The sequence below is a fragment of the Amaranthus tricolor genome, chromosome 3 (genome assembly GCF_026212465.1).
Source record: "Amaranthus tricolor cultivar Red isolate AtriRed21 chromosome 3, ASM2621246v1, whole genome shotgun sequence".
NCBI lineage: Eukaryota > Viridiplantae > Streptophyta > Magnoliopsida > Caryophyllales > Amaranthaceae > Amaranthus > Amaranthus tricolor.
This window is the reverse complement of record NC_080049.1, coordinates 29,722,769-29,743,137: the sequence shown is the minus strand read 5'-3', so window position 1 is coordinate 29,743,137 and position 20,369 is coordinate 29,722,769. Positions and strand designations below refer to the sequence as shown.

The following is a 20,369-nucleotide window of genomic DNA, read 5'->3' as shown; positions in this document are numbered from 1 at the left end:
GGAAACCGAAGTTGACATGAGAAAGCGATACCCCGAACTCTTCGAACAGGTACGTTGAGTTTCGAGGACGAAACTTTTTAAATAGGGGGGTGATGCGAGTCTATCAAACCGTTCAATATTCTTTTAAAACTTCAGTAGTTAACTTTAAGTTCGAGGACGAACTTTTGTTTTAAGGGGGAGTGTATGTAACAACCGTTTTTTTTTTTAAAATAATAATAATAATAAATAAATTTCAGAAAAATAAAAAAATAAAAATAAAAAATAAAAATAAAAAAAGAAAACATAACTCCCCATTAACAATAACTTCCCACTCCTCCCTCTAAACCTTATAACTAACCTCACTTATCTCTTATAAATTAAACCAATTACCCTTAATTTCATTCACATTATTACTCACACTTCCTTTTTCTCCTACAAACTCTTCCTACATCTCCCATTTGCTTAAAAATTCAAGTCAAGAAAACGCAAGATTTCGATATTAAAGACAGCGAATTCTTAGACCGAGATTATTAGGAGCGTACGTTGTCTAAGATCGCGTGACAAGGTAATTTTCAATGTCCATCTAATTAGGACTATCCCGTTAGTATTATGTGCTAAGTGATAAATAATGTGTTTAAATGGGTGCATGATTTGATATGACATTATTTTGTATGATATTATGTTTTATATATTCTCAAATTATATTTTGTCAAACTTGAATTTATAATTACTATTTTGATAAAATTTATATTATTATTTTGATGACGAAATTAAATACGGTTTAATTTGAAAGAGAGACACTTATAATATTATTATTTTGATGAAAGTTATATTATTATTTTAATAATAATTTTAAATGCGATTGAATTTGGGAGAAATATATTATGATATTAATATTGCAATTGAATATTCTTGTGATATATTTTTGTTGGGAAAATTTATTATCCTAAAATAAAATAAATAATGTATGTTTGATTATATGTTTGTGTGCTCGCGACTAATTATAAAAATCTATTAAATCACGTAAAGTGTAACTCGAGGGAAATGAAGCTCTTATATTTGTTGTGATCCAAGTATAAGGGTGATGAACAGGTTGTCCTGTTTGGTTAGTATAGCTGTCGACAGGTATTATTATTTCTGATACTTGATACGATGTTTGGTCTTCCTTCTATTTGTTGTGATCCAAGTAGAAGGGGTGTGCACACTAGGGTTCCCTGAGACTACTATACTGGCCTTGAATTATTTGGGGTGACGACCTCTTGATAAAGTAGGTATAGGGGTAAAGCCTCGGCCTACTGGCGTTCTCGTTCCCTCAAAAAAAAAAATTGATTATGTGTTTGTCATTATTAAATATCAAATTAATAAATTGGTTTATGTGATATTGTTTATATTGTTTCCATAAATTATTTTTTTTTAACTCAGCTATATATCATTTTCAAAAATTATTTTCAATTTGATTATATTTTATTTTCTTAAATCATTTTCAAACTTAATCGTTTTACGGGATGGAGTTGGAATTACTCAATTTCCTGATTTTGGGAGTTTTTCCCTTGTTTTTCTTGCATTCTTATGTTGCAGGTTATTGATTGCGTGGGAATCGTGGAGTGAGGATCACCTAGAAACATAGCTTTTGTTAGAGTCGTATTTCAGTTTAAATTTTACCTTAAGTTGTTTAAATTTTATATGGACATAGATTGCGTTTCAGTGTTCTTTTATGTTGTAAACCCTCTTTTGGATTTAAAGTTATTAAGTTATTTCTTAGTCGTTAAGCCTTACATCTATTTTTATTAGAAATAGATGTGGCGGTAACACTCCCATGAGTAGGTTTTGGCTCATGTTTTTCATTAAATGTGTTTTCAAAAGTCCGACCTATTCTAAGGGTGTTACAATTTTAGATCAGTTCACAATTAAATTTTATGTTCATCTTAACTTTTACATAACTGTAAATACATTATTAAGTCGGATCAAAATTAAAAGTGGATTACAAAATCCAAATGAATATCATATTGTAGAATTGGTTTTGGATTGTTCTAAAGTCTAAACATAACAAGGCAAATAATGCACGCAATTCACGCTTGCACGTTAGTATTTCAGTGACACTTTGCACCACATGACCACAACCATACCCATTTATATCAAACTAGTTCTTCTATAAACCAAGTCAAACCCCTTCATCAAATCTTCCCCCATTTTTCCTGCTATCCTCTTACAATCCCACAACAATTTCGCTTCTCAATCCATGGAGGATTCAACCTTCAATCACTATCAGAACGATGCTTCCGCCGTAGCCATTACCAACAACAACCATGGCTGGCAAAAGGTCACCTACGCCAAACGCCGCAAGAATCAACAGGAGACTAAACAAAAATCCGCCACAACCATCGCTGCTTCTTCTGATAAAGTGAACAATGTTTTCCGTGATCTTGATCAGCAGAATGAGGATCGTCATCGTCGCATTGTGGAGGATGCTAAGAGGAAATCTGATGCTTTTTTTGATGATGATGATGATGCTCCGAAGTCTAGATCGAAGAAACGCGATGATTCCGATGATAGTGATTTCAACGAGGATAGAGTAAATATTAATATTAATGTTAAAGAGGAGAAGAAAGAGAAGAAAAAGAAGAAAGTCGATAAAAAGCCTAAAGTTTCGGTTTCTGAAGCTGCTGCTAAGATGGATGCCTCTGATTTGGCAGCATTTCTCTTGGATTTGTCGGTCAGTGTTCTTTTGATAGATTTAATTTTTGATTTTGTCATTAAAGGGATTGAATTGAATTGAATTGCATGTTAAATTGTGATCTGAACTAGTGATCTTTTGTGAATTAGGGTTCTTATCCAGACCAGGAGGATATTCAATTGATGCGATTCGCTGATTATTTTGCCCGAACTTTTACAGCTGTGTCTCCTGCTCAGTTTCCTTGGGTTAAGACATTTAGGGAATCTCCTGTAGCTAAACTTTCTGAGGTTGGTTTATTTTTTTTTTTGTATATATTTTATGATTTGCTTTTACATTTTGCTATTACGATCTCTACTATTTAGTTGAAATTTCATAGTGGTGATAAATTTTGTTGTAAGGACATGCGGTGCAGTTTGTATTAGTATATGACCTGAATTGTGGTGAATTTTTTTTTAATTGATGAAAAAAATTTGGATCAATGTTTTAGCTGATGAGAGAAACTATGTGGAAAACGAGTTTGTGAATTGGGCTCGTGAAACGCATGGGTTGAACTTCTATCTTTTGTTATGAAGTATGTTTCGACTGTACTATCTTGTCCCACTCCCTTAAAAGACAAAAATTATTTGAATTTTATTTTTTGTATGGAATATTGAATTGTTCTTTATCTGAATACTGTACTAAAATTTTGATACAGCTGCGGCTGTTCAGATGTCTTCTAGTAAGAAAATTATGATCTTTACCAAGCCTGGTATAGTGTGGGCCTATGCATGTGTGCCGAACAATTCAGCTACCATTATTTTGTGTTATATTCCAGTATGTTACACAATTCAATATCAATTTGGTTTTTAATCAAATGACTCCAGGGAGCCCCAGGCCAACATTCCCCGTTGGTCATTACCAAGCTCACTTCATTCCATAAATTTGTGATATTCATTATTTTTTGGAAAAGGATTAAAATTCTGTTTATGTACATCATGTATATGATTTTTGTTGTCTCTTTTTCCTTTCTGTATCTTGAGGATATGATGCAGGGTTGCATAGTTTATCTTTTAGAAACATAGTTTTCTTTTAATATAAATGATGAGGATTTGTAGTATATACTGCGGGTATGGTGTTTTTGTTTTTCTTTTAAAGGTTCAATTGTGCATGGACTCTTACTTGTAAAGTTAAGTAGTGCAGGAGAGTTCATTAGCTTGTATTTCTAATTTCTGCCTATCTCAGATTGGTTTTTGTACTGACATCCATGTATCTTCTGTTATGAGTGTCATTGCTTTTACATTTTCTATGACCTGTTCTGAATAGAAGGATCAAGACTGTCAAATGTGTGTTTCTGGTTAGATGATTGGCTTTTTGTTTACCCAAGCAGGGATTTTGGCTTGAGACTAGGTACATTATAACTCCTAATTGCCGTCGGTTATACTTTTTGGCTTGACAGCATATCATCCGTGGGATGCTTCTGTATGGCTGTATGCATAAAAAGAACAATTTTTTTGTGAGCGGATGTGAGATTAATTGGGGGACCTTTGATGTATAATTCCTGGATTCTGTATTAGAATACAAAAGCTTGAAATTTTCTTCTATCCCTTGATATTTTTAATTAGCAGCTATTGATTATTATGTTTTTATTAGAGTTGCAGGTTTTTTTTTTAAAAAAAAAAACATTTGTTGTGCTTTGTTTGGCATCATTTCCTTGCAACTTGGAAAACTGAGGCTAATCCAGGATGTTAATAATGTGTAGACCAAAGCAACATTTTATATATATGAATTTAATATTAGTTTTTAAGACAAAAATGAATTTTTTATTTATATCTAGGGAAACCTATACACATTTTCACTAACTAGACTTGTGACATCTAAGAAAAATGAAACTAAGGAGAGGCATATAGTAAATCAAGTAGTTAAAATAGAGAAAAGGTAATTAAAAAATTAGATGAATCAAAGGCATGCAAAGTTTTCTTCAAAGAGAAGGAAATTATAGATGCTGGCCTCAAGATCTGATCCTTTAGCCGCTTTATTAGAAATTTAGTTGCAAGCACTTCATCCAAGCTATCCAAATTTTGTGGCAAGTACATAGATTAATTCAAGTAGGTTATTTGCTCAATGAGGCGGGCCATGGCTTGACCCCTGACTATATGCCTGTTTGAATGTTCGAGTTTGTTTGTCTACTGTTTTATTCCGTTTCATTCTGGATGTTTTAAGTTGAGTTGCTAATGTATTTGCTCAGCAGAATTCGAAGGAATCATCTCTACCCTGGTCTTGCCTGGCTTTTCTTTTCATTTCTGCGTATTATCTATGATTTATTATTCTTGCCTTCCCATTTGTCTTTGTGATGTAGATTAAAATTCTATATGCTGAAGTACCAAAATTCTGTTGTCATCAGCTCTACTTGTTTCTTTGAATAGATCCCTGTCTCACATATCCCAGATGCTGTTTATAAAACATCATTGGACTGGATCAACCAACGCTCAGTGACAGCCCTTAATTCCTTTGTGATATTGCTGCTGGATACCATAATTACAGATTTAAATAATCAACTTCCTAGTGTTAAGAATGCTAAAAAGGCAAGTCAGCAGCCACCATCCAAATCTCAGGTAATCATTTTCATGTCATTCATGAGTGGTTTTTTTGTTTTTTTGTTCTTTCTTTCTTTTTTTTTTTTTTTTTTTTTTTCTGTTTCGTTCTACAGTTGCTTGTTTTCGTTCCTGATTATCATGCATAGATGGAAAGTGATGGCCCAATATGATGTGAAGATGCCAAATATGGCCACTAGAGGAGACTTAAATTTTCTTGTAAAATATTATGAAATGATATTTATGCTCTGGATTTGTTGAAAGGAAAATATTTCAAGTTGGTTCACACGTGTATAGTTGAGTTCAGCATTTTAAACCCCTGGTACCAAAATTTTTTAACAGTGAAATATTTGTGAAAGGAAAATATCCTTCTAGCAGTGGACCCTAACTCATTTTTTTAGGGTGGCTAGAAAAATTGACTTTTGTTCTTCAAATGGCAATCTTGCATTTGTCCCTTCACATGCCATATTACTATTGAGGGATCTGTTCAGAATGATTAAGAATTTGTTCAGAATGATTGTAAGGTAAGGCCAACTAAATGAGCTAGAATGTTTAATGCAGTCCTTATGGAGATTGTATGATTACCTCTATGTATGGCATGTAGCAACTTGGTTTATTTTGTGCTTGGCTGACAAATGAGTGGCAGAGTCACCTGATGATTTGTTTATTGCTGTTCTATGCGGGAAGTCGGGGCAAGGTGTAAAATGGTTCAGGTTATCCAACTATAATTTAGCCTGCTTCAAGGACCTACAAATCTTAGTGCCTGTTCCCTTTTCACTTGATGTGTGTACACTGTACACTGTACACTGTACCCTGTACTAGCTTTAACCCGTGAAAGGGGAATTTTAAGTTCGTGGATCTTATTGTGTTTGATATATTCTAGAGTGAATCCTTTCCTAATGCTCGTAGAGATTTAAAATTGAGCGATGAATGAATGATCTTCTAATGGGCACTTCATGCCAAGCCAAGCTTTGTAATGTAGTCGAAAGGATTGTGTAGTTCTCATTTTTTGGATAGATATGATTGTTGAGAAGTGCACACAGTTCATTCTCCGCTTTTTTTTATCCTAAGTAGGGAATTAGGTGGCCTGCTTATTTCCAGGATGCGTCCTGGGGATTGACAGCGGCACCAGCTGTGCTATTGTTACTTGCTGCCACATAGGTTTAATACTTAGTTAAAAGTAGTTCATATTATTTTATTTTCTTTCATTGTAATGCTACATTACCCTACTCATACAATATATGCATTCGTGGTGTTTAATTCTGAAGGAAGCTGTTATTTGTCCCAGGTTGCTATCTTTGTGGTTTTGGCTATGGTTTTAAGGCGTAAACCAGATGTACTTGTAGCTTTGTTGCCTACATTGAGGGAGAACTCCAAGTATCAAGGACAAGAGAAGCTTTTAGTTATCATATGGATGATATCTCAGGTTGTCTTTTGTGAAACGGCATAATATTTTGAAGAATCTTTTTAGTTTAATTGTTTTTGTGCTCATCTCATTTGACTGCCAGTTATGCACTCTGACCGAGTGAACTGTTTTTTTAGGCATCTCAAGGAGATTTGGCTGTTGGCTTGTTTTCTTGGGCTCATAACCTCTTGCCGATGCTTAACAGCAAATCAACTAACAATCCACTTTGTAGGGATCTGATTTTACAGTTGGTTGAGAGGTTGGGAAAATTTTTTAATTATTATTATTATTATTACTTATTTTTGGTATATCACATTGTTTATTTTTTTCAATTAGTAAAAAAGAATATTATTGCAGAATATTAGCAGCTCCAAAGGCTCGCTCTATATTGGTCAATGGAGCTGTAAGAAAAGGAGAACGTTTGATTCCTCCAGCTGAGTATGAGATCTTGATGCGGGTGACTTTCCCTGTAGCATCTGCCAGAGTGAAGGTGTGTAATCCTACCATAGGTATCATCCTAATATCTTTCCAAGAAGTGAAATTGTATCTAATACTTGGGCATGGGTTCTTTGCAGGCAACTGAGAGGTTTGAGGCTGCATATCCAATCCTTAAAGAAGTTGCTCTTGCGGGCGCATCTGGAAGTAAAGCAATGAAGCAAGTTTCACAGCAGATGTTTGGATTTGCTATTTTAGCAGCTGGAGAAGGTATTTTCTACCGTTCAACATTGCAGTCTTTTTCTTTCGTGCGTAGAAGTGCATTTGATATACTCTTAAGAGAGAACATTCAAGTGTTATCTGTCTGATGATTTTGCAGGCAAGCCTGAGCTGGCTAAAGAAGCTACTGACCTCATATATTGGTGCTTGAGGCAAAACAGTGATGTCTATAAGCAATGGGTAAATTGATGTTGTAATTACAATAGAGCATTCAGTTTATTCAACAGATTTACTTCAGTATGTAGTATCCTGAGGTGTAATTTATGCAGAATCATATGCGTATTTGCAGGACAAAGTATACTTGGATAATTTGGAGGCAAGTGTTAGCATCCTGAAAAAGCTTTCCGAGGAGAGGATAGAACAACATCTTAATCAGTCGTCCCTTGAGGTTGTGAAGCAGACTCTGAAAGGTTTTCAGCAAAAGGTAGCTTTCTCTATTCTCGTCCCTCCCTTTATATTTCATACGTCTGCATTTGAGCTGTATATCGGGATTTGGGTGAAATAGTGGAGAGAATTCTAAATGGGGTTGTTGTATTCGAAGCTAATTATACATTTATTTGATCAGTTGTGATTTTGTATTGGCTTTAATTCTTTTCTTTTTACTGATTATCTCGTAGAATGAGAAAGCCTTGGCTGGAGAACGTTCTGGACAAGCATCTCTCCTTAAGGATGCTGACAAGTACTGTAAAATTCTAATGGGAAGACTATCACGTGGTCATGGCTGTGTGAAAGCCGTAGTTTTTGTTGGTGTTGTAATGGCTGTCGGTGCTGCTGTTATGTCCTCTAACGTGGAGTCGTTTGATTGGAAAAGGGTGTCGCTGATGCTCAGCTCTATCCAATCTTTCTAAACGAAGACGTACTTAAACGGGGCGGGGCGGGCTTCTGCTGTTGGTTCTATATACTTGAGAGGAAGCAGAATCAACAAGCTCCCGTCCCATAATAATTGTCAAAATAGATGGCGGGATACAAAGAGTTAGGATTGAGAAAATGCCACAAGGCTAGCGGTTAACTTAATAGTACAAGTCGATCCATGACATTTTTGATCGATTTTATTTTATGTTTATTTTTTCAGATTTCTGTCAAATGTATGAGTATCGAAAATAACAACAAATCCCTGTATTTATAGACTGTTATGCCTTTTTCCTTTTCCTTTTTTTCTCATTTGGCCTTTCCCTCTCTCTTTTTCTGATGTAATTTCGAAAAAATCACTATCCATGATTATTAACTAATAAATTAACTTAGGTGAAATATTCATTAATATTTCGAAAATTTACATGAATAATAGTACAAATTTTTGCTAACCTTTTTGTAATGATATTAATTTTTTATTAATCATGAATAATACCAACTTAGAGGTGTTTGTCTAAAATAATACTATTAATTTTTGTTTATAGTAGGTTATTTGATATAAAAATCAAGGTAAATTAATGGTTAAATAAAAGTTGGTAGTATTTTAGAAAAATACACTTAAGTTGGTATTAAACATAATTAATTAGAAGTTAGTATTAAATATTTAATATAATTATTCAGAAATTGGTATTATTATAGGAAAATTAGCGAAAGTTTATATAATTCATGGTAATTTTTCGAGCCTAATTAGAATTTATGAGTCAGGTTTGACTTTAAAAATATAAACTTAATTAGGTTCCAAACTTAATTATTTTTAGGGAAATTATTAATGGTACACTTGAGTTTTGACACTCTTTTTTTTTATTATCAACGGTACTCTGAGTTTTTTTATAAAAGAAAAAGAAAAAGAAAAAGAAAAAAGTTAATGGTTTTTGACGATTTTTGATGAAAAAAGTTTTAAAAAGTTACGGTTATAAAACGCTTAATAGTACGAGGATATCATTGATGAAGTGTCAAAACTCAGGAATAACATTGATAATTTTCCTTAAGCTCAAATCTAGTTTTAACTTATTCAATCTCACAAATTACAACTCAAAGAATTGGGGCATTAATTTGTAAGGAATTCAAGTTAACTTCCTTTGTCAAACATCAATTTAATCCTACAATGAAGTTAAGAAATAGGGAGAGAAGTTAAGAGATGAAAGATGGGAAAAACCTCTTTATATTTTTACATTTACTCAAATGGTGAACTTAATCTGGCCCGAGATATGAGAGTCGTATATGAACACACGAACCTCAAAGTCTATTCCAATTCCCAATTGCATCAAGGTATCTGAGCCTTCTAGCGCTTTCTAGAAGACGGTTTAGAGAATTGAAACCCCAGCTTCTACATTGAGCTTTGCTTCCATAAATTCACGGTTGGACTTAGAAGAACAATTGAAGGCTAATGCAATAATCAAATGATGGCGACAATTCCAGCTAACAACTTCAACTTCACAATTCACCCAATTCAACACCAACCCAGAAACCTTCCTGTATTCGTGCATCAGAGAAGAAGAATTTTAAGTGTACCCGTAAACTCCCATCTCCATTATCATTTCTATAATCCCAGTACATGTCTTTGTTCTTCTGTTGTTCCCAGGGCTTGCAGTGATGCTGAATCTGCCTCTCGACAATCTACACTTTCGGTTAGTTTTAAGCTGCCTTCTTTGTTTTTATTAAGCTTTCAATATCAATTATATTGGTTTGATGGTGATATCCTATGAGCGGGACACTGGGTACGATGAGGATATATAAATTTTCGTTGGTTTGTGCAGTATTTTGTTTTTCTTTGATTGAAATAGTGACTCTTAGTGGTGTTATGAACTGCTCCTCTCTGCCTGAGTTTGTTGCAAAATGGTTTGCCCATATTGTTGGATGAATAAGATAAAAAAGTTTGAATTGCGTGGATGTTATTAAGCGATAAGAAATTTGTGGATGGAAAATAATGGAGGTAGTCTGGAAAGTGATTCTAGCAACATTGGTAAATGTAAAACATTGCCTTTTTTAAATGGGTTGTGCTTGGGTTTTTTTTGTAGTTGCTAGGTTGCGTGTTGCATGTTCCTAGATAAGGATTGTTATAAGATTATTTGGTCTTATGAATAGAAATTTTGGATGTGTTGTGTTAGGCAGTGTACCAAATTACCAAGTATTGGAGGTGATTTTTAATCACCTAATAGCTCATTCATTGGCTTGCATCATTGAGGGAAATGATGGAAGTGCAAAGGAATCGAGTTGGCATGAGGTTGGAGGCTTGGAGCTTCAAAGGAAGCAAAACAGGAGCCTGTTCGAGCAAGCATAGTGCTAGTTTGAGAATCTGCGGGCAGTCTCTTGTTTTTCCTTCTGGACAATTGGTGCGTGTCACGGGACATGTAACATCATTTTGGAAGATTCTTTTTCTGATATTTTGGCCCATAAAAGGGGCATGAAAATTAGGAAATTGATCATTGTGGGCAATTACTAGGAAGAGAAAAAGGTTTGGTGAAATCCTAGAGTGCTTCTTATAGTATTCGAGTGAAAACTCCATTTTTGGAGGTCATGGTCAGCTTTAGAAAGTGACCATCTTTTAGTGAGTGACTTCATTATTGGATTGTTGAATCATTAATAAAATACAATCTATTTTGAGGGGTAGGTATCTAAGACACCACTAAACACTTTTGTTCTTGCTTGTTGCGCTCTTGTTTGTTTTTGGTTCTTCGTTGTTGTGCTCTTTTTTTCAAGCTTTCTTGTACCTTGTTTTTCACCATTTTTGTGTCCAAAGCATTTCCTTTCATGTTAAATGGATGAGCTTGCGCCATTTAAATTCAGAACAAATTTATGAGGGATTGGATGCTTATGGTATGCTTGGATTGGAGGAAATGGAGGGAGGAGATTTCTTTCATTTGTATAATAAAAGGGGGAGGGGATGGGAGAGGAGGGAAACGAAGTGAGGAGTATTGGAAGGAAGAAATTCCAATTCGCTTCCCTCCTAAAATGCTTTCCAAACGTAATTCAACTGATGTAGAAGTGCTTAGGGTTTTCCCATCATTGTGCATTATGAATGTTAGAAGCTTCTTTGGTCTCTGATAGGGGGTACTTTTTTAGTGTTAGTGTGATGTAGGATTATGTATTCTTTGATAATCAAGCTTTCACAACAATGCCTTTTGTTGAAAAATCTTTAATGTTGTCATTTTTACCCTCTAAAAATGTAAATATTACTCCCTTCTATTTAAATGAATGTCGTATTTTCTCTTTTGGTATATTCACATCAAATGCTTCATTTTCGTATTTGTAACTTTTTTCTCTTATGTCCTAATGGGATCCAACTATTTACATAAATGCCATAACATTATCACTTTTCCCCTTACTCGAGCCCTTTTCTTTTTCTTTAAATTGGTTCATTATCAAAAGGGCTGTTCAACAGGCCTGCATTTAAAGCTCTTATCTGGCCCGTTTATAGAAGGGTTGAGTGAAGGTCGGACCGAAAACGGATTGTTTATCCGTTGTTTAATAATTGTTATTTGAAGGATAAAATAAAACAAGTAGATGGGAGAAATTAGTGGATGAGATAAAGAAAGTGAATTAATTTGTGGATAAGATTAAAAGAGGAAAGGTTTGACTGATCACTAAAAAAAAAGAAAATGATGCAAAATTAGTGGGACAACCTTAAATGGAAATTGAGTGCAATTTCAAAGGGATGGGGCCATGGGGGAGTAGTAAATTGTGTCTAACAAGGATAATTTTGTTGCTATTTATACAAAATCAAATCTTTTAAGCTTATACAGTTATACTCTGTATTATGCGCATGAGCCAGGTAAAAAATCTTGGATATATCTTTTTTTTTTGTGACTTATTGTTAATGTTTAGAGATGACTATGACCTTAGTATTCTGCATTATCTTAAAATGCGGTTCTTTTACCAGTTATCAAAATTGCAACCTCAATCGTGCTTAAGATGAGCAAAGCGCATATTGACATTAGTTTTTGCATTTCGTGGTGATTGGGGCCGGGCGTCCCTGTATCGTAGAATGTGGCTATATCTCACGTTCCATAGCCTAGTCTAGAAGAGTGTTAGTGGACAAAGTATATGACATGCTTCACATGTAATGTCTGCACATAATCATGTCAGGACTGCGGCATGATTTAGCCTAATGTTGAGAGCCACCAAATCTCTATGAAACACATTTAATCTTAGAGGCTCAGAGCTATTTCCCGACTTAAACCTTAATCTATTTGGACTGAGTTAAGATTTGGCAAGGTTTAGATTAAACTCCTACTATTTTTCAAAGCAAGTGAACCTGTTATATTACTGAAGCCATGATTTCAAACCTTTATAATGAATGCCATCTTTGAAGATGACATTCTGTGATGTATCAAAGACTATATTTGTGAGTAATGTTCCAATTTGGGTCCTATTTTTGAGGACCCTTGCTCTTTTAAATGAATATAGACTTCATCACTAAATCATACCTGACCTTGTATGTTCAATGGCTTTTAAGGATGCTGGTGCGACATATAGTAGCTTGTCAAGTACTGATGACAATTACGTGCCCTTGCTAGTGAGAACGCTTGGGCTGGACAATGATCCCCTTGACAGAGAGCAAGCAGTTATTGCTCTTTGGAAATATTCTATGGGAGGAAAGCATTATGTAGATAACATCATGCAGTTTCGTGGGTGTGTTAATCTTATTGTACATCTTCTAAGGTCTAAATCTAGTGCTGCCTGTGAAGCAGCAGCTGGCCTTTTAAGAATGATTTCTACCGTCAATGCATATAGAGATATTGTAGCTGAAAGTGGGGCCATAGAGGAGATAAGTGCTTTACTCAGGAGGTCTTCCTTGACATCTGAGGTACAAATTTTCGTTATCATCTTTTCAATCATTAATTGATGCTCGAGTGTTCTGCAGCACCATGGACATCATAGTTCTTTTGCACAGGTGAAAGAACAAAGTGTGTGTATGCTGTGGAACTTAACAGCAGATGAGAAATACAGGTTGAAGATCGCAAAAACTTCTCTTTTGCCTGTACTTGTAAAGTTTCTGGATGATGAAGACATGAAAATAGTTGAGGCAGCTGGTGGAATTTTGTCAAATCTGGCTTTGAGTTCTCCAAATCACAGTGTAATGGTTGAAGCTGGCGTTATTCCAAAACTGGTGAGACTTTTTCTTATCATAATGACTCATGGATTGTATCCATGCTTCCATTTATAAGCTCATGGAAAGTACTTGTGGCAGAATATTCTGAATGCCTTGCTGATAGCAGAGTATTCTGAAATTTATTGATCCCACAAATGTGTTGCTTTGCATAGTAGATATAGCTGCAAATTCCAGATGAAGTGAATAGTGGTGGTCATACTGCCCTTGACCATGCTTTCTACTAGCAATTCTTCCTCTACTCTCATGTTTTGGGTTGATGGAGATTGAATGTGAATTGGGCTTTAGGCGAAGTGTCTATGTCCCCAAATGATGCAACACTTGTCCCAAAACGTTCTCACACCCTTGTGGAAAGGTTGCATCCCTATGGTGATGAAGGAATTGCAACTCATCGAATTCAAGCATAGGATTCTATAAAGTTTTTTCTCTTCTATGGTATATGGTATATGAAGTTTGATATGCCCTTTTTCAATTTTTTTGAAATGGAGCTAGATACAATTTTTTTTTAAAGTTCATTCGACCATGTCCATCAACATATTCTAGTTCAACTGGTACTATATTGCTAGTGTAACTCAAACAGTTTGTCCCACTACTGTTTAGTATAACAACATTTCATTACCCCAATGCTATTAAGTGGCTCTAACAGAGTCGGATTCGGATATACACAAACTTACTCTTGTTAATGATAAAACTAACAAAGATGTTCCCGATTAACTCTTGGTAGCAAATTTCATGTGTAACTTCACATAAATAACAAATGCACAGTTATTTTACTTTAGTCCGAACTATAAATCTTTAGCCCCATAAAACTAAGTATCCAAATAATATCTAGGGGCCGGCTAATAAACAAGTAAGGTCACTGTTGTTTGGCAGACTTGTTCAATTTATTGTTATATAAATATGGAATATTTTGATGAAATTGATTCTTTTTGACTTGTTATAGGCCAAGTTTTTGACAAATGAAATTGAAGGATCAAAAGTCATCAGAAAAGAAGCAAAAAATGCTTTACTTGAGCTTATTAAAGATGATTATTTCCAAATTCTTGTCATGGAAGAAGGATTGGTACCTGTACCTTTGGTCGGTGCAGCTGCTTATGCAGCTTTCAAGCCAATATTACATTCATGGCCCTCATTGCCTGATGGTACTGAGTTTAGACGAAGCTCAAAACCTTCAAGATATGGTGCTTCTGAGTTACTACTAGGGTTAAATGTTGAAGAAAATACTGATAAAATAGACAAGTCCAAGATGGATGCAATAGTTGGGCGGACACAACAGCAATTTTTAGCCCGTATTGGTGCTATAGAAACTGAAGGTGATAGGAATTCAGAAAGAGAGTCTTTCAGTAGCTTTCACCAAACTTTGCTGCCGTGGAAGGATGGTATTGCACGTTTGGTACTGATTCTTGAGCTGGAAGATGAGGCTGCTATTGCTAAAGCAGCTGGTTCTATTGCTGCTGCATCAGTAAGTGAACACATGCGCATCTTATTCAAGGAAGCGGGAGCTGTGAATCGTCTAGTTCACCTCTTAAACTATGGTAGTGATGCATTGAGATCATCTGTTCTGAATGCATTGGATAAGCTGTCTATCAGGTATAGTTTAGTTATATCATTCCAATTATATTCAATAAGCTTGACTGTACAAGTGCTTGTTGGAGCAGTATGAAACTTAAGACTTTAGAGTTCCAGCCTCGATTCCATTTGGTTTGCACTCTTGAGCTGAATAGTTGCATTGCTTTTCTGTGCAACTATTTTTAGATTACTAGTATTAGATTACTTGTGCATGCTTACTCATGAATGCCTTTCATCTAAATTTTCTACATGAAATAACTAAGCATTTTTCCTGGTCCATATGTTTAATGCAGTCATTCTCTTTCTGGAGCAATGGAGGCAGAGGGTGTTTTAGACCCTTTGATCACAATACTTCATGACTTGAATACAACTGATGACCTAATTGAAAAGGTAGAAGCTTGTTTGGCCGTTTACTCTCCACTCCTTATGTGCAATAAGTTAAAAGATGGTTTATGTTTGAAAGTGACTATATTCATGTTTTTTGCTGAAAAATGTAGACAATAAGCATTCTGGCACGGATCTGGGAGCCAAATAAGCAGAGGAAGTTAAAGGTTAGTGGTTACAAATTGTAGCGATATTTTAGACCTGCGTAAATAGACTTACATATCGTATGACTGTCTCCAGTTTTACGGCGGACCTGTTAATGGTTCAACAATAAATGATTCAAGAGGTCACAATGTTACTCCGGGACTTAGTGGAAACGAGGTGGAAGTGTAAGGATCAAGTTCTTGATTGATGGATTTTTCATTGCCCTATGCTTATTTTATACTCTTACTAAAATAGATGCCTTCATCACTTAGTAATTCTTACTTCTTGTTTATTCTTGATCATATCTTTAATAAAATTCAGCAGATCACTGTCAATTTTGTAGCTTGTATGGGAAACAAAGTAAAGGTTGATGACATAAATTTGGGTTTGAACATGGTTACACTTTTAAACATGACTAACTCTAGAACTTGAACAAAACTAAATAGTTGGATATAGCTTTAAGTGCCAACACCAGAATCACATATCAACTAATCAACTATGAAGTGTAAAAGTCCCACTGAACTTACACTGACATTGCAGCAATTCCTTTTGAAAAAATCCCATTTAAGATTGACAATTATCATGAAAAGCCTTAATGAACAAGGAAAGATATTCATAAACACAATGATATCGCTTGAGTCTTGGTACATGGAGAAAGGGAAACAATTTCCAGAAACAGCACTCATGCCAAACACTAGCAGCCCCAAAACATGTGTGTCTTTCTTCCTTCAAAATTCAACCAACTTGCTGAATTCATATCCTACAGATTCAGAAAGTTTACATGTAAATCATCTAGAGATAGCAACCAGAACCATTTTTAAGCAGTATACTTGCACCGTGATTATTTACACCAAATAGCCTCTTTTGTGTAATTAGCTGGTAGAGCAATGTTGCTGTGTAAGTTTTTCCAATTTATTCAGCTAAAAGCCCTTCTGTAGCACATTTTTTAGATGACATGTTATTCTTCATGAGCTGTTATATTACGTAATATCAATCATCATCAGGAAATTGGACTCATTATGTGTATGTTGAAATATACACACAAAAATTTCTTCGAAGTCAAATTGTGATCAATAGTTCTCGCTGTCCTAATTTGGGACTTTCCAATTTAGTTCAACATCTTCAAGCAAGATTTTTCTGACTGTCTTGTGCTTCTAAATCGGACCCCACACCCACTTTTTTCTCTCAACAATTTCATTGCCCTTTCATAACCGTGCATAAATTGTATTTTGCTACTGATTTGGAAGACAAATTAGAGGTCTAGAAGCTTTAATTTCTTCAGAAAAAGAAAGATAAGGTGTTGAAGTTTTATAATTTATAGAACAAAAAAAGATTTTCGTGTTTGTTATATCATCAAGTCACATCTGGTAATCAAAAAAAGAAATCACATGTTGTATTGGAAGTAATGCTGCATAATGCCAATTTTTCAACTCCATAAGTTCACAACTGTTGAGGCGAATTGTGATTGTTATGAACATGTTGTCCTTTTCTCACTGAAGAGTCAAAAGTCTCAAGCAGTAATTTGTCTGTGCAATTCAGACTTGCCGTTGGCTTGAAATTTTTTTAAATTTTCTTTGTTAATTATCTGCTCAAATATGGAACATTTTTACAGGGAAAATATGCTGGACTCGGCACTAGCTGCTCGTCTTGTAGATATTATGAAAATTGCATCCCCAAGCTTAAAAACGAAGGTTGCGTCTATCCTTGAGTATTTTGCTATGGTTGAATCATACATCGACACCATCACTGCAACAGATATTGGGTCTGCCTTAATTGATGTCTTCCAACAAATAGTTCCAAAAGGTATGGGATAAACTTAGCTTTACGTTGAGAAGCTATTTCCTCCATTACACTGAAAGATGCCTTGTGATATTCGACTCACAATATAGTGATTGTTGAGCTAATGAGTTTCAAAGGCATGTTTTAATACTTTTATCCTTTTTTCCCTCTCTCTGTTACATAATGAGATAAGTATATTAATGGCATTCGTTTTCTTCAATGTGTGTGTCTGTGTGTGTGTCATATTTTAAACCACACACAGTAGATACTAATTCAAAAAAATGAAATTATGTTAGTGGAGAAAACATTTATGTTCTGTGAACCTTTCTGGTCAATCTGTTGGTCATATGACTTAACATTCTGGAGGGCAGAGGGAAGGGGGTTGTGTGTTTGAAATGGCAGGGGATGGTCAAACTTTATTAGTTCACTTGAATGTAGCAACAATCAGATGCTAATGGGCAAAAAATGCTTCCAAAATGTAATTGACAATCCTCATCAACATACCCTCTTCATAGTTTCTAATTATGTCATATCCATGTAGTTTTAAATCCATCTACACACCCCAGTTATGGCTGTTACATCTGTGTAATGGTTATGCGCTGACTTTGGTGATGACATAATTTTTTTATTTGAAATGAAAGGTGGACTTTATTAATGAGAATTAATATGTTAAAAAACAACATCAGTAATCCAAATTGGACCACCATCCAAGCAAACCTTATCACAAAGACTAATAGACGCCCACTTAGTTAAACGATAAGCGACTACATTGCATTTTCTAAAGCAAAAAGAAAATTCTAACTTATGAAAAGCAGTAGAAAGAGCTAACACATTCGCAACAACACCTTGGGTATGAAAAAAGAAAATTCTTCACCTTCAAGGGGATAATTACATAATTGTTTCCACATAGGGTCTGACGAACCACACATTAGAGTCACTCCCACTTAGACATAAAGGAACTCTGAGAATGTGTTCAACATCGATAACTGTTGGATGATTCAACAATAAGCAAGTAGCATCTTGGGAGATAATTCTTGGTGGAGTTATCACTTTCCCTGTACCCACCCCTCCCAGCCAAGCATCGGACCATATAGAAATATCACAACCATTCCCAACTCTCCACCAAACACCTTTCATAAGGAGGTCTCTAGCAAGCCACACTCTTCCAAGAATAACTTGGATCAAAACATAGGGAAGTGTCCCAGACAGAAGAATTGGGGAAGTATCTAGCCTTGAGAGAGCATGCAAAAGTGTTTCTGGATAGCAGTGGAGCCTCTAAAACAATTTTGATAAGAGCCAAAGTGAAGCTTTCCAAATCACGAAATCCTAGGCCACCTTCCTCCTTCGCCTTACATAGTTGCACCCAAAGATTTCCAACCAATTCCCCCTCTAGAGTTCGAAGAAGCCTCCAAAATTTTAATGACAGACTATTTTGAGGGGGAGTGCAATATTTGAAAGTGAGTAAAGAATTTCGGGTACAGGGAAATAGTGTGTTTTATTTCATTCAATACTTTTTATTAACTGGAGTATTTCTTTTGTCTTCAACTCTTCTAAGCTATGAACTAATCTTATCAAGAACCTAATAGTATTGTAAATGATGCATGTGCAGCGTCAAGGCGGTACCTTTTATTGGAGGTTAGTGTCTAATAAGGTGTATAATTAGGAGGAAGTATAAAATATCACAAGGGGTGAAAATTAGGATGTCAGGTTTCAAAGGGACTCGACCCACTTTGCACCTAGCTTGGAGCTTTTTTGCTCGTAGGATGCATCACAAGAAAAAGAAAATCCGCATCCCCACGTCCTTATTTCAACCCCCAAAAGAGATAATAAAACTATAAAAAGTTATAGTTTTGCGTTTGATCATGTCGCAAGTAAAATTTCCATAATCGCCTCTTGTGTTTAGAATTTAGATTGCTAGACAGTTATCATCCTCATATTTGACTACCCCTTGTTCAAAATTCTGGCAGATACGGAAACTAGTGCGGAAGATCAGGAGCTTGACATGGTATACGTTGAAGAAGTTGGACTTGCTGCCTCACAAGCATCCAGATTGCTGACAAAACTACTTGATTACCAGCAGTTTCGACAGATCATTGATTCAAATCGATTCACAAAATTGCTTCAGCAGATTCTTAGGTCAGATATACCTCTTCATTACAAAGAATGGGTTGCTGCATGCCTAGTTAGACTCAGTTTCTTTTCGAGTCCTTTTGAGAATCCAATTACCACTGATGTTATGCTTTATGAGACCATTCCACGGTTGATTGAGCTATTGAAAACCAGTTTCTCATCCGATGCCCAAGAAGCCGCAGTCATGGAACTTAATAGGATTGTTTCTCAAGGTGTGGTAGGTGCAACACAAGCTGTTGCTGCTCACGGGGGTATATTTCCGTTAGTGAAGTTGCTAGAGCAAGGTAGCGAGAAGGCTGTCGAAGCCGGGTTAGCTGTCCTGTACAATCTGAGTATGGATAGCGAGAATCATTCAGTGATAATAGCCGCCGGAGCAGTGCCTCTCTTACGGAGAATTATACTTTCGCAAAAACCTCAATGGACTCGTGCACTTCTTCTTTTGAGGAATTTGCCAGTGTGATGAACTTGAACTCGTATACATGCTTTCGAGTTTGATACCTTAGCTGAAGGTCTTCCAAAATCGTGGTTACATATGGAGATAACCATTTCTTTCAGAAGGTAGGATGACCCAAATTTAGATCAAGATGATATGTAAGTTATACTAATTAGTAGTTATATCATATATGAGGTCAAATGTGACAATAGAGATATTGGGTTGCACAACTTGCATAGAAAATATTTCTTACTTTGTGCATTGCTTGAGAAACAAGTAATTTAAGTTGATAAGATTGATTGATGTTCAAGCTTAGTAAAATTACTTGATGTTCAAATCAATAAAAGCTGCTTCTTTTTCCGTTAAATCAAAAACATATTTTACTCTTAAGACTTTTTTAATTCTAATTCTGAAGTTTGTTCCTTGGTTGTGACAGAGAGAATAATTATACAAATACTTCATATATTGTGTTAAGTGCACTGTTTAAACCTTCGAAAGTAAAATTAATAGTTAATAAATTTAACGTCATCTAAGTATACATGTAAAGTGGACTTTTTGATGCACATCCA

General features: G+C 35.3%; 2 protein-coding genes across 2 annotated transcripts; both read left to right on the top strand.

Moving 5' to 3' along the window:
* Positions 1–1,960: 1,960 nt before the first annotated feature.
* LOC130808935 (uncharacterized) lies at positions 1,961–8,503 on the top strand. Its single transcript, XM_057674498.1, has 10 exons — positions 1,961–2,692; positions 2,803–2,940; positions 5,056–5,244; positions 6,512–6,649; positions 6,766–6,887; positions 6,986–7,118; positions 7,204–7,333; positions 7,443–7,522; positions 7,632–7,766; positions 7,960–8,503. Exons 1-10 carry the CDS (start codon positions 2,219–2,221, stop codon positions 8,188–8,190), a joined length of 1,770 nt encoding a protein of 589 aa, XP_057530481.1. The 5' UTR covers positions 1,961–2,218; the 3' UTR covers positions 8,191–8,503.
* A 784-nt stretch (positions 8,504–9,287) lies between these two features.
* On the top strand, positions 9,288–20,121 carry LOC130808933 (uncharacterized). Its single transcript, XM_057674494.1, has 9 exons — positions 9,288–9,879; positions 12,708–13,058; positions 13,146–13,361; positions 14,305–14,951; positions 15,224–15,320; positions 15,428–15,481; positions 15,555–15,643; positions 17,071–17,261; positions 19,205–20,121. Exons 1-9 carry the CDS (start codon positions 9,652–9,654, stop codon positions 19,825–19,827), a joined length of 2,496 nt encoding a protein of 831 aa, XP_057530477.1. The 5' UTR covers positions 9,288–9,651; the 3' UTR covers positions 19,828–20,121.
* The last annotated feature ends 248 nt before the right edge of the window (positions 20,122–20,369 follow it).